This window comes from Hoplias malabaricus, chromosome 16 (assembly GCF_029633855.1).
Source record: "Hoplias malabaricus isolate fHopMal1 chromosome 16, fHopMal1.hap1, whole genome shotgun sequence".
NCBI lineage: Eukaryota > Metazoa > Chordata > Actinopteri > Characiformes > Erythrinidae > Hoplias > Hoplias malabaricus.
Window position 1 is genome coordinate 29,063,255 of NC_089815.1, and position 13,002 is coordinate 29,076,256.

Here is a 13,002-nt window from a genome sequence, read left to right on the forward strand (position 1 = left end):
AATTTGATTCTCTTCAAGTGTCATCCGTGTATTATTTATACTGTCGTATTTATTACAGTTACGCTTGGATATGCTTTGGACAGATGTGTAGTCGTACAGCTTTACAGACGATAGTGACTGCGCGGATGTGATAATTACACTGTAGGTTTCATTCCCCTTTCCCACCCCTGAAACCTTCTACACCGATCCAGGGCTTTTTTTTTTTTATTATTTCATGTCATTTTCGTGTCATTACTTTGTGTCTGCCTTGAGCTGCCAGATGCATCAAACACGCACGTACACACTTTAGTGAAATACACTCGCTGGAGGCTGGAGACACATTGCCAGGCCCAATCACAGAGTGAACCTACATGACTCCTGCAGCTCTGGCAAACCCATCATAACAGCTGCAGCAGAAAAAAAAAAAAAAAAAGGCAACATGTGCGCCTGCTGTCAAGGGTCATCTCCTATAATCCTCCAGTGTTCTCTTTAGAGGAGCTCGGCTTCTGAGACAAAGCCTGCTGCATTCAATACCTTTTTATAATAATATCTGCTTCCACTTTAGACCAAGGCCATGCTGAACATTTGCAAATAACTCAGTTTCCAGATCTTTTTGATCTAATTCCGCTTGTCTGTCTGCAGCGCTTGGATCATCCATCTTGTTTTGAATATGCCCGTCTGCCAAACATCACAGATCCGCTGTCATTTTTCATCTCGACTGAGCATCGTCTGAGCAATGGCTCAATCAATGGATATAAAGGAGGGCATAATGCTACCATCCCCTGGATGATATATGTATGAATCCCTCCCCGGTTCATTGTGAATGCATCAAGAACTATTATGCTTCCCGGAGTACATACCCCCTATAGTGTACCACGCCACTGTATAAAATGGCGTACCAAATTAGGCATCGCTTTAATGTATCGTCACATGACGTGCTTGAGTCATTCACATTTTCCCCTGCAATCTGTGTGCCAGGAAATGCTAAAGGCTATCGGGACACCGAAGCCAAGCTAATCCTCAGCCACAACAATGCTCGCTCCAAAGAAATCAGAAATGTGAGATAGATTAGGCCGCGAACAGCACCTGACGCCACTCACCGTGATTTAATCGGTGCTATTTTAGCACAGTGAAGAAAGCCATTCTTCCCTTAAGAAAGGATCACACTCTTAATGCTGGTTCTGTGCTCAGTGCCAGAACAATTTACATTAACTCTCGCAACTCGGCACGCTAAACGCCCAGCAGAATAGACAGACCGTAAAATCGCATCTTACATAATCGCATCTTGCATTACACTCCTTTGCAACTATTTTAGGATTTAATCATTTGGAAATCAAAAGAGCTTGTTAAGAGTAGGGGTATACATGCTATTTCTTTCACTCCGTTTCTCTGTCGCAGGGGTTGTTGGAAGAGGCTCTCACCATAGAAGAGGACTTCTCGGCCTTGTACACCCCTTGCTCTGGAAAGCTCACTAATGACATGACCCTACAGATAGAGGAGACTTTCCGGAAGCTGCACCCCACCTTCACGGCTTATATCTTTACTGGTATGGAAAAAACAACACAACATAATATAAAAGTCACCTAACCCAGTAAACATTTAGCCGTTGATTCAACGTTGAAATATCGTAATGACTGCCGTCTAATCAACGTTCTCTTAAGGTTGAAAATGAGAGTTGAAAAGACGTCCAAACACAGACATTGAAAAGACGACTATTAGACGTATTTTGGACGTCCATTGACGTTATTAATTGGTCCCGAAATAAATTACTTGTATAAAACGCATTTTGGACGTCCACTGACTTTATCGATTGGTCACAACTTAACTAACTTCTTAAAATGGATTTTGGATGTCCATTGACGTTAATAATTGGTCCTGAAAAAATTTACTTGTTTAAAATTCATTTTGGGCGTCCACTGACGTTATCGATTGGTCATCACTTGATAACTAACTTCTTAAGATGGATTTTGGACGTCCATTGACGTTAATAATTGGTCCCGAAATAAATTACTTGTATAAAATGGATTTTGGACATCCACTGACTTTATCGATTGGTCACAACTTAACTAACTTCTTAAGATGGATTTTGGATGTCCATTGACGTTAATAATTGGTCCTGAAATAAATTACTTGTATAAAATTCATTTTGGACGTCCACTGACGTTATCGATTGGTCATCACTTGATAACTAACTTCTTAAGATGGATTTTGGACGTCCATCGACGTTATCAATTGGTCACCACTTGATAAATAACTTCTTAAGATGGATTTTGGACGTCCATTGACGTTATTAATTGGTCCCGAAATAAATTACTTGTATAAAACACATTTTGGACGTCCACTGACGTTATTGATTGGTCACCACTTGATAACTAACTTATTAAGATGGATTTTGGACGTCCATTGACGTTAATAATTGGTCCTGAAATAAATTACTTGTATAAAACTGATTTTGGACGTCCACTGACTTTATCGATTGGTCACAACTTAACTAACTTCTTAAGATGTATTTTGGACGTCCATTGACGTTAATTATTGGTCCCGAAATAAATTACTTGTATAAAACGCATTTTGGACGTCCACTGACGTTATCGATTGGTCATCACTTGATAACTAACTCATTAAGATGGATTTTGGACGTCCATTGACGTTATCAATTGGTCACCACTTGATAACTAACTTCTTAAGATGGATTTTGGACGTCCATTGACGTTATTAATTGGTCCTGAAATAAATTACTTGTATAAAACGCATTTTGGACGTCCACTGACGTTATCGATTGGTCATCACTTGATAACTAACTTCTTAAGATGGATTTTGGACGTCCATTGACGTTATTAATTGGTCCCTAAATAAATTACTTGTATAAAATGCATTTTGGACGTCCACTGACGTTATCGATTGGTCACCACTTAACTAACTTATTAAGATGGATTTTGGATGTCCATTGACGTTTAAATTATGTCCTTGACGAACAGACTACTTTTAGACCTATTTTGAACGTCCAGGGACATTCCTTGTTTACTGGGAACCCTCTGCCTAAATGTGTGTGAAGGTCTAAAAACAGTTGTAGCCCTTTATAGAGTACACGCGGGTTCACGAAAGTGCCAGTTGTTTAAAACTCCATAGTCTTATCCCTTAAAAAAGTGGGCATGGACACTGCTTTAGTTGTGTAGCTATTTTTAAAGCCGTTGTCTGACACACTTGTGCCTCGTTCCCTTAGTGTATTCTCTAATCTTCTCCCTTTGAATGAGAAAAGCAATTTGGCTTAAATATTAAATATAAATGAGACCAGGCTTCAGTTACATTTTATTCATAAGAACAGTTTCTTCATAAGAGGTGACCTGACAGGCACTTTTTTAACTGCTGCTTTTGCCGTGAAAGTAAATTGTGGTCATACAGGGAAGGCTGCTAACCCGTGTCTTGCCATGCTTTCGCCAGAAGAATGTTGAAAGTTTGGAAAGACCAGTCTAATCCCAGTGGGTTAAAAATCACGGTCAGGCCACAGTTATTTCACACTGGAATAGTGTGTTTCACTGGGGAGAGAAACGCATCCTGATTCCTGGTTCAGGTCGACTTTAAAATGGACATTTCTCTCGTTCCATTTCTTCCGCTTGTTTCCTTCTCTTTGCATCGGCAAAGAAGTTTCCACAGCGTGTGTTATGTCACGCCATATTTCCAGATCCTGCTATGCCTAATTCAGGTGTTGCCCCAGCAACAGGTTGTGAATGAAAGCAGTCGGTGGCACAGAGGCAGTCTATCTCTCTCTCTCTCTGTGTGTGCTGCATGTTCTGAAAGCCAGGCTATTTTCACACTCTGGGCTAAAGCTCACATCCCCAGCTTTAATTAGCCCTCTCCATTTCCACATATTTCTCCATTATAAAAAAATCTATAGTCCACTGCCCAGTACGCATCTGCCATCCATACCCTGACCTTATCCATGACTGCCTTCAGATTACCCATCCTGCAGCAATTTAAGCCTATAGCTCTGCTGCATCATATAAGTGTATGTGTGGGTGGTGGGTGATGCGGGAAGGCTGAATGTTAACCAATTAATTAAGAGGGCCTCGAATGGAGCCTTGTGGGTTCCCCTGCACGTGTTCCAGGGGCATGCAGAGTTGAGTTCAAAAACCTGGTTTGCCGAGGGAGTCAGCCAGAGCGAAAGATGACAAGTGAAGGCGTAGGCCTCTTTCCGACCCGACCGTTCTCTTTTCAGTCTATTATGACAAGGTATAAATAAATTAATATATAAGTAAATGAATGAATAAAAATCCAGGGCCGTTGGCGAGAGGTCAGCCTCGGCGAAGCATAAACGATCCGCCTTTTCAATCTCGTAAATCAGTGTTCTGCTACTTTGAAGAAAGCAGCGTGGTCGCAAATGCTACGCTTTCACACATTAGGATCAAAGGATTCCGCACACACCTCCGGGATGCTGCTCATAACGTCTCCGAATGTATTTTCGAGAGCATTGTGGCATTCCGAAAGAAAGTTAATATGTAGATTCACCGTGGAATGTCCTGACGCAGCAGTAAGCCTGTCCCCAAACCAAACGCACTGTGCAAGCCAAGTTAACAGGGCACCTATAGCACTTAGCGGAGCAGCTCGTCCAATACCTTGTGACTCCGGGACAGGAAAAGCCTGCATTTTAAAAGCTACGGTATCTATACTTTTTAATAACATGCATCAAATGAACTAGCCTCAACCCAACAAAAATGCTTCATACTGCATTCCATAAGTGATGACATATGTCCCCTTCTCTCCATCCTGTAATCCAGCAAGTGAAGTTCCCCCGAGGGACGCTCGGCTCCCTGCTGGGCATTGTGTCAGCGGTCTCATTCCTAGGAGACCCAGCCTTCTCCTATCTGTTTTCTCTTCTTTAGCACATTAAGCAAGGCATGCTGCTCACCGGTGTGAAGAAAATCATTCCCAGCAACACAGCAAAATACGAGGCGCATTTGAAGCCACACTGAACTTGTGTTTATTTCAGCACGCCGCATATGGGCTGCAATTGTGCATCATGGGGTTTTTTAAATTCCGTATCAATTTCTCACAGTGGATATTCCGCTTGTTTTTTGGATGAAATATAATGTATGCAGATCCACTGCGCGGTGTTTACCGTGCCTCTCTGCAACCGCAGTTGGTTTCCATGTTCGCGCATGTAGCGCCCTCAGACATGTGCTTTGTTTACTTGAAAGAAAAATTTGCCTCCAACCAAAACCATGCGTAAAAAGATTAAAAAAAAAGGGGGAAATGGGCTCCTAAACTGAATTTATTCCATGCATTTGCTGGCAATTATATAATTCTGAGCAAATATAGGGTTCCAAAGGGATGTTTTCTTTACTTCCAAAGTTGGGATGCCTTTTTGTTGCATGTTGCACCATTTCAGTGTGGTTTTGATGGAATTCATCAATGAGAACATTGGTGTGGTCAGGTACAGATGTTGGAGAATAAGTTCTGGACCACAAATCCCACTCCAGCTCCTCCCAAAGTCAATAGAGCCCTGAGTAGACCTCCATCATTCCAGAGGGGCCTTATACCCCTGTAGACCATGGTTGGTTTTGGGCACGGTGACCTTAGGCTCATATGTCTTCAATACCTTTGATGTACAGCATATTAGGGATGTAATTAAAGGTATATTAAAGGTGGTTACCTGCCTCCCTCTCCCTCAGATCCACAAGGTGTGCATGTGTTGCCCCAGACCACCGACTGGAGCAAGTCCTCAACACAGAGCTATGTCCTGACGCTGGGCTTCAGGAGGAGAGAGGACGGAGACTTTCTCAACAAACTGCTTCACAGGAAATGTCCCGTGTTCACAGGTGGGTTTGACCTCCCTTCTGCTGCTTTCAGAGCTCTTCAGGTTCTTCAAGTTACCATAAATACTTTTAGTTTCTGAAGATTAATTCATATTTAGCAGCATGTTTTAGACTGTAGCTAAGACCAAGGACATATTAAGATGCTCGAATAAGCAGAAAAGAGCACTGCAGGTGTGATGCACAGCTTTTGACATCCCACAGTCGGTGTTACATAGCAAGTGGTTCGTGCTGGGGTTCAGAGTAACACTGTCAGCAACTCCTGGCCTCTGTTAAAGAATACAGGAGAGTACATTTTCTCCTGAGCTAAATTTAAAGGGAGGCTTACAGCCTCAATTTGTAGCACAGAAATACATTTACAGCCAAGCTAGGTTTGTGTTAAGGGAAGAATATATCTTCAGGAGACTGTAAGAAATTCATGATACACTACATGTCCAAACGTCTGTAGATGCCCTTATAATTACTGAATTCAGCTCCAGAAAGGTTTGTATAGTCTCTGTGGAAAAGCATGAAATGAAATGGGACAGAGAGGTATAGAGACCCCTTGCTTTGGGCGTCGCAGTAGTGGAGCTGTATGCCGCTCCAAACAGTACTTTAGGATGGTACCCTAAACTCTTTTAGAATGTTCGCAATCCAGAACTAATCCTCTATCAACAGTACCTGACCTACCCTGCAGTTCTTATTGCTAAATCCTTTCCCAAAAGTGTGGGTATCACTAAAGTAATTTGTAATTGGTCTAGTAAATGAGCAGGTGTCCACAAACATTCGGCCATGTTGTGTACCTTTGAAGTCCATTGAGCATCCACTGTTAAGAAAACACAAACATGTCATATCCCATCCATCTGTCCATCCATTATCTGTAACCCTTATCCAGGTCAGGGTCGCGGGGGTCCAGAGCCTACCTGGAATCATTGGGTGCAAAGCAGGAACACACCCTGTAGGGGGCGCCAGTCCTTCACAGGGCAACACACACACTCACATCTACGGACACTTTTGAGTCGCCAATCCACCTACCAACGTGTGTTTTTTGAACTGTGAGAGGAAACCAAAGCACCTGGAGGAAACCCACGCAGACACAGAGAGAACACACCACACTCCTCACAGACAGTCACCCGGAGAAAACCCACGCAGACACAGGGAGAACACACCAAACTCCTCACAGACAGTCACCTGGAGGAAACCCACGAAGACACAGGGAGAACACACCACACTCCTCACAGACAGTCACCCGGAGGAAACCCACGCAGACACAGGGAGAACACACCACACTCCTCACAGACAGTCACCCGGAGGAAACCCACGCAGACACAGGGAGAACACACCACACTCCTCACAGACAGTCACCCGGAGGAAACCCACACAGACACAGAGAGAACACACCACACTCCCCACAGACAGTCACCCAGAGGAAACCCACGCAGACACAGGGAGAACACACCACACTCCTCACAGACAGTCACCCGGAGGAAACCCACGCAGACACAGGGAGAACACACCACACTCCTCACAGACAATCACCTGGAGGAAACCCACGCAGAAACAGGGAGAACACACCACACTCCTCACAGACAGTCACCCGGAGCGGGAATCGAACCCACAACATCCAGGTCCCTGGAGCTGTACTACCTGCTGTACCACCGTGCCGCCATATGTCATATCCCAGATACCAAAATATCACCCTAACACACTAGGAGCTGACCCCTAACTCTTTCTTCATGTGCGCTGGCTGGAGATTACACGGCCTATTCAAAATATTGACTGGAATGACATCAAATTTCTTAATGAACCTGGTGTGTGTGGAGCCAGTGAGGCAGAGAGGGCCGGCTGGGAGATGGACTGCCACTGGCTGGCCAGCAGAGCCAGGTTGAAGAGGTCAGCATCGCTGGCTCTGTAGCTACAAGCATGCTCTGCTAAGAGGAGGAAAATCAATGCATTTGTGTAATGTATCAAAGGCCCAGACTCCACATGGGTCTGTAAAGTAATCAGTCATCGGTAGGGGACCGTGGCAGCTCTCGCCTTTATCAAATGCCTGTATCCGAGTCCCCACTGCAGTTCCTTGGGAACATGTACAGCATAAGAAACAGGTGAGAGGTTACCAGTTACAAATTGACCGGACGGAGGTGAGCGCCACTGAAATGATGATGATGTTAGAGTTGTCAATTGCACACTAAATAACTACACAACACAAGACGAACGAATAGACTTTCATTATGAGTTCTTCCTCATTGTGTAGCAGTTATGAAGAGGTTCAGCGTCCTGTACACAACCTTAGGATTGAAGAAGTTAAAAAGAAACGATGACATTAGAAGGAGCTGGATGATTACAGTCAGTATATTTGTGTAATGCAGGTTTGTTAGATGTGAAAGAAAGTCTTGTGATTTTTTTTTTAAGTGCCCCGGGCTCCATTTTCACTGCCAACACCTGAGCACCTTCATCAGATGTGTGAGACGTGTGGAAAGAGGATTCTGCCTGTTCTAGACTTTATCAAATGCACCAAGCTAACTGTGGGTATACTATTTTCTTTATTTTTAACGGAGCATGGCCTACGACATGAAGGTTTGTAAGTGACCACCTCATAATTATGCACCTGTTGAAATGAATGAACACGTGAACTGCAGCAGATCTTTTACATTACACTAACTATAACAGGGACAGTACAGTGGTGCTGTCAGCATCTTCAGAATCCTGGGGTTGTGGGTTTCCTCAGGGTGATCTGCTTTCCTCCTACAGTTCACAAACACACGTTGGTAGTTGGATCGGTGACTCACACGTTTATAAGTGTGAATGTGTGAGTGTGTGTCGCCCTGCGAAGGATTGGCGCCCCCTCCAGGGTGTGTTCCAGTTATTCCAGGTAGCCTCCAGACCCACGATGACCCTGAACTGGATAAAGCAGTTACAGACAGTGAATGAATGAATGTTAGCTAAGGTGCATTACAGCACACGCCGTACTTGATTGATTCCGTGAAGTACAAATCATTATTGTTAGAATTACGAGGACATGTCTGTGTATAGAAGTACAGAGGATATAGTGTTAGATTTATAGAGCAGCTGTGCCTGAGCTGAGACTGACGTTTAAAAGCAGGCGTGTATTTATGATAGAATCACACAGACAAGGTGGGATTTACCATTTTCTGTTGTAACTGAGGAACCAGGCACTTTACTTCCGCTTAATTCTGTAATGAAACTGTACCAGATTCATTGCAGACACAATAAAACACACACACACACACATGCACACACAATGTCATCGTCGCCAGATCAATCTAGTTCTAACCCGAAGGCCCCAATAGTTGGATAAAATAATATCAGAATGAGATTAGCGCAATGACTGTAACCTCAGTAACAAAGAGTATAATCATTCATTTGCCAAATGTCTGAAAGTAATTAGATCATTTTTGCTGTGCCCCTGTGATGAGGGACAACCCAGAAACGCACAGGGTTTGATAGGGTGACATGGAGCAATGGGTTAAATAAGTTAGATAAAGTATAGAAATAACACCAGCACAGGGAAAGGGTTCTGTACGTGGGGCATGGGCATGTTATCACACACTGTGAGAGGCTGTAAACCATTCCGTTAATAGGTTCCCCAAATATTCAGAGGATGTAAAATGGGCAAAGAGCAGCAGTAAATTCTAGCAAATGAAGAAGGTACAGATAAGCAACAGCAGGAGCGTTCATTGTGATAAATATAAGTGGACTGCTCTGCCAACTCTGGAAAGGGTACTGGCAAAGAGAACAGCCCTGAGCCAGTCAGCAGCTCTCCTCACTTACCGATTTATGCTGACATCTACAACCCTCCAGCTATTTGTCTGCTATCAAGATGGCCAGCATGGAAGGCCCCTCCCTTTGAGATCTTAAGTACAACACTGAACCACTTTTATTGGTTATAGAGTGTTGTACAACACAGACTTTTGTTTATTCCGTTTCCAGTTAAGAAGGCTTTTAACGACAAGCTGTTCGTTTTTCTGAGGCGATAAAGGAAAAAACACTTGTGTAAAAAGCAAATTCAAAGGAGAAAAAGTGAAAAGGTGAACTATTGTTAAGCTATGGATACAAATCTGTGGTGAACAGCACAGTGGGTGGGGGCCTTGCTACACAGCTCTAGAGCCTTGAGGGCCTGGGTTCGAGCGTTGCCTCATGTCACTGCCTCTGTGGAGTTCAGGGCTGCACTTTAACACTTTCTGTGCTGGGTGAAATGTGAGGGGTGCCGCAGGAAGGGAATACAAACTGTGCCAGGTGTTGATTCTTGGTACCAACAGAAAAAATGTGGATTGAGCATGGCTTCGAAACCCCCAACTGCTCCCCAGGTGCTGAGGTAGCCGCCCCGGTAGTGTGTGTGTGGATGTATATGTGTGTTTGTATTCACTGCTAAGAATGTGTTAAATGTGGAGGTGTGTTTTAGATTGAAATGTTATAAAACAAGCGGTGCAGTGATCGTGTTGCCCTACCCTCACGATTTACATCATACCCTGGTTAGCGAAGGCACTAGAGCAGAATTTATGAGCATTTTAGCTCCGTGCTCTGTTTTTGCAGCTTGTTGTTTTGAATGAAACAGTTTTATTGGAAATGGTTCATAGACAGCCTTTTTCTGTAGGAGTTGTGTGCAGCATGAGTGCCCACACAGGTCAGTCCGACTGAATATTTTTGTGAGTGTATGATTCTCACACAATGGGAGCTTCAAAAATGCAGTGTGAGGAGTCTCCAAAAGACAGGATCTTTTAAAATCTCTGGTGTATCTCTAGATTTTACTGGAAAGTAAACCACAAAAATGTCCCAACGTTAAATGTGAGAAGGGACCGTGTCTTTTCAGGTATTATTCACTTCGACCTGTGGCCTATTCAAATTCATTGACGCACATCCTTTGCCTTTAATTTGCCAGATCTAGCCTTGGTCAGTCTTAAAGGTAGATCAATGGCGTTTTATCTGTCCTTGCTGTGCTGATAGCTGAAGCAGCAAAGGCATCTGTCAGAAGAAAAGGTTTATAAACACCTCTGGGCAACCCCTAGATGAACCACAGCAGTAGCCTGTACTGAGAAGTGAAGTGGATTTCCAGATAATGGGGCGATACCTGTGTGTTGGCCTTGAACCTCTGCGGTGAGAGGTGTGCAGAGATGTTCAGCGCTGATCAACCCAGAGACGGGGCAGAAATACCAGCTGTGCCGACTGCAGACTACAACAGACTGCCAATACAAACACAGATCAAGTTTCCATTTCATACGTACGGCTGCGCTGGCGGGGTGTTTATTTTGGAAGTTTGTGATTGGATTAGAGTTGCGACAGTGGCTGCGCGAGCACCACAGAGACATGATTCTTATTGTGTTAGTCTCTCATTCACAGGCAAAGCCAGACCAAAGAAATTCCATTACTCCACTATTAAAAACAGAATCGATTTTATTCCAATTGTGAGCAACACATTTATTTTGTGAATAATGCGCCTCGCCAAAATCAACCTGAACCCTCTGTTACTCATCTCACTCAGCTCCTTCTTCATTAAGGCCCTGAACTGGGAATTGGACAATATTGCACATGGTCCCAGATAAATCAGACTGTTTCTGCCACAGAAATGTAGAATTGTAGTACGTCATAATAGTGAGGCGTTTTATGATTAAGATTTTATGCCCTAGCATATAGTATGTAAATCTGGAGTTCATTTTCACCCTGGGGCCAGTGCTTCATAGGGCAACACACACTCACACCTACGGTCAGAATTGTGTCTCAAATCCCCTTACCAACGTATGTTTTTGGAGCGTACGAGCAAACTGGAGCATCCGGAGGAAACCCACGCAGACACAGGGAGAACACACCAACTCCTCACAGACAGTCACCCGGAGGAAACCCACGCAGACACAGGGAGAACACACCACACTCCTCACAGACAGTCACCCGGAGGAAACCCATGCTGACACAGGGAGAACACACCACACTCCTCACAGACAGTCACCCGGAGGAAACCCACGCAGACACAGGGAGAACACACCACACTCCTCACAGACAGTCACCCGGAGGAAACCCACGCAAACACAGGGAGAACACACCACACTCCTCACAGACAGTCACCCGGAGGAAACCCATGCTGACACAGGGAGAACACACCACACTCCTCACAGACAGTCACCCGGAGGAAACCCACGCAAACACAGGGAGAACACACCACACTCCTCACAGACAGTCACCCGGAGGAAACCCACGCAAACACAGGGAGAACACACCACACTCCTCACAGACAGTCACCCGGAGGAAACCCACGCAGACACAGGGAGAACACACCACACTCCTCAGACAGTCACCAGGAGCGGGACTCGAACCCACAACCTCCAGGTCCCTGTGTGACAGAGACACTACCTGCTGCACCACCATGACGCCCTAAATCTGGACTTACCATTTCATAATTATAATAATTACTTAGTATCTCATAATGAGAAAAGGTGGTGTCACTAACGCTTCATGGAGCTCACGGCCCTGGGTTTGATCCTCACCTCTGGTCACTGTCTGAAAGGAGTTTGGTGTGTTCTCCCCGCGCCTGCGTGGGTTTCCTCCCAAACACACACTGGTAGGTTACGTGGCTGTGGTTGTCCACTTGTATTGAGTGTGAGTGACCCAATGATTCCAGGTAGGCTCTGGACCCACCGCGACCCTGAACTGGATAAGGGTTACAGATAATGGATGAATGACCGAATAACTGGGTGAATGTGTGAAATTGTCCACAAGTTAGGCCCTAATCAGCATAAGGTGCTTACAGAAGATGAATGAACAAATAAACTATAAACTATAGGATCTTATTACGAAATAGCAACTCACTAAATGGTTTGTTTTCATTTATTTCCTGCTGAACTCGTCCACAGTGAAGAAGAAATGCTCAGTGAGAGCAGAAGCCGCTCTGTCCAAGGCAAGCGCATGAAATTCACCAACACAACATTGTATCTGTCTCCAGCTAGAGACCATTCACTGAGAGCAAAGGGAAAAATGTATATACGTGTGTGTGTGTGTGTGTGTGTGTGATTTATCTTTTCATTGATGCACTCTTACCTAATGGTAATGCGCCAATTAACAGCATATTAGCACAGCTCTACAGCCAATTAGGCAGCCGCAGTGATGTAGGGAAATGGCTGCATATAGATAATTAGAAAGGAAGTTCTGATCATCAGCACTCTGTCCTTCTACACACTGCATCATCCCAAACCGCTGGCACAGCCGAGGGTGCACAAAGGAAATA

At 44.4% G+C, this 13,002-nt stretch overlaps 1 protein-coding gene across 1 annotated transcript in view; it reads left to right on the plus strand.

Annotated features, from left to right (window-relative positions):
• Positions 1-13,002, plus strand: part of LOC136671398 (spermatogenesis-associated protein 16-like) — a 58,619-nt gene that overhangs the window by 35,354 nt on the left and 10,263 nt on the right. Inside the window, exons 6-8 of the mRNA XM_066647063.1 lie at positions 1,378-1,525; positions 5,649-5,795; positions 8,181-8,293. Coding sequence (XP_066503160.1) covers positions 1,378-1,525; positions 5,649-5,795; positions 8,181-8,293 — 408 coding nt within the window. The remainder of the gene's footprint in view (positions 1-1,377; positions 1,526-5,648; positions 5,796-8,180; positions 8,294-13,002) is intronic.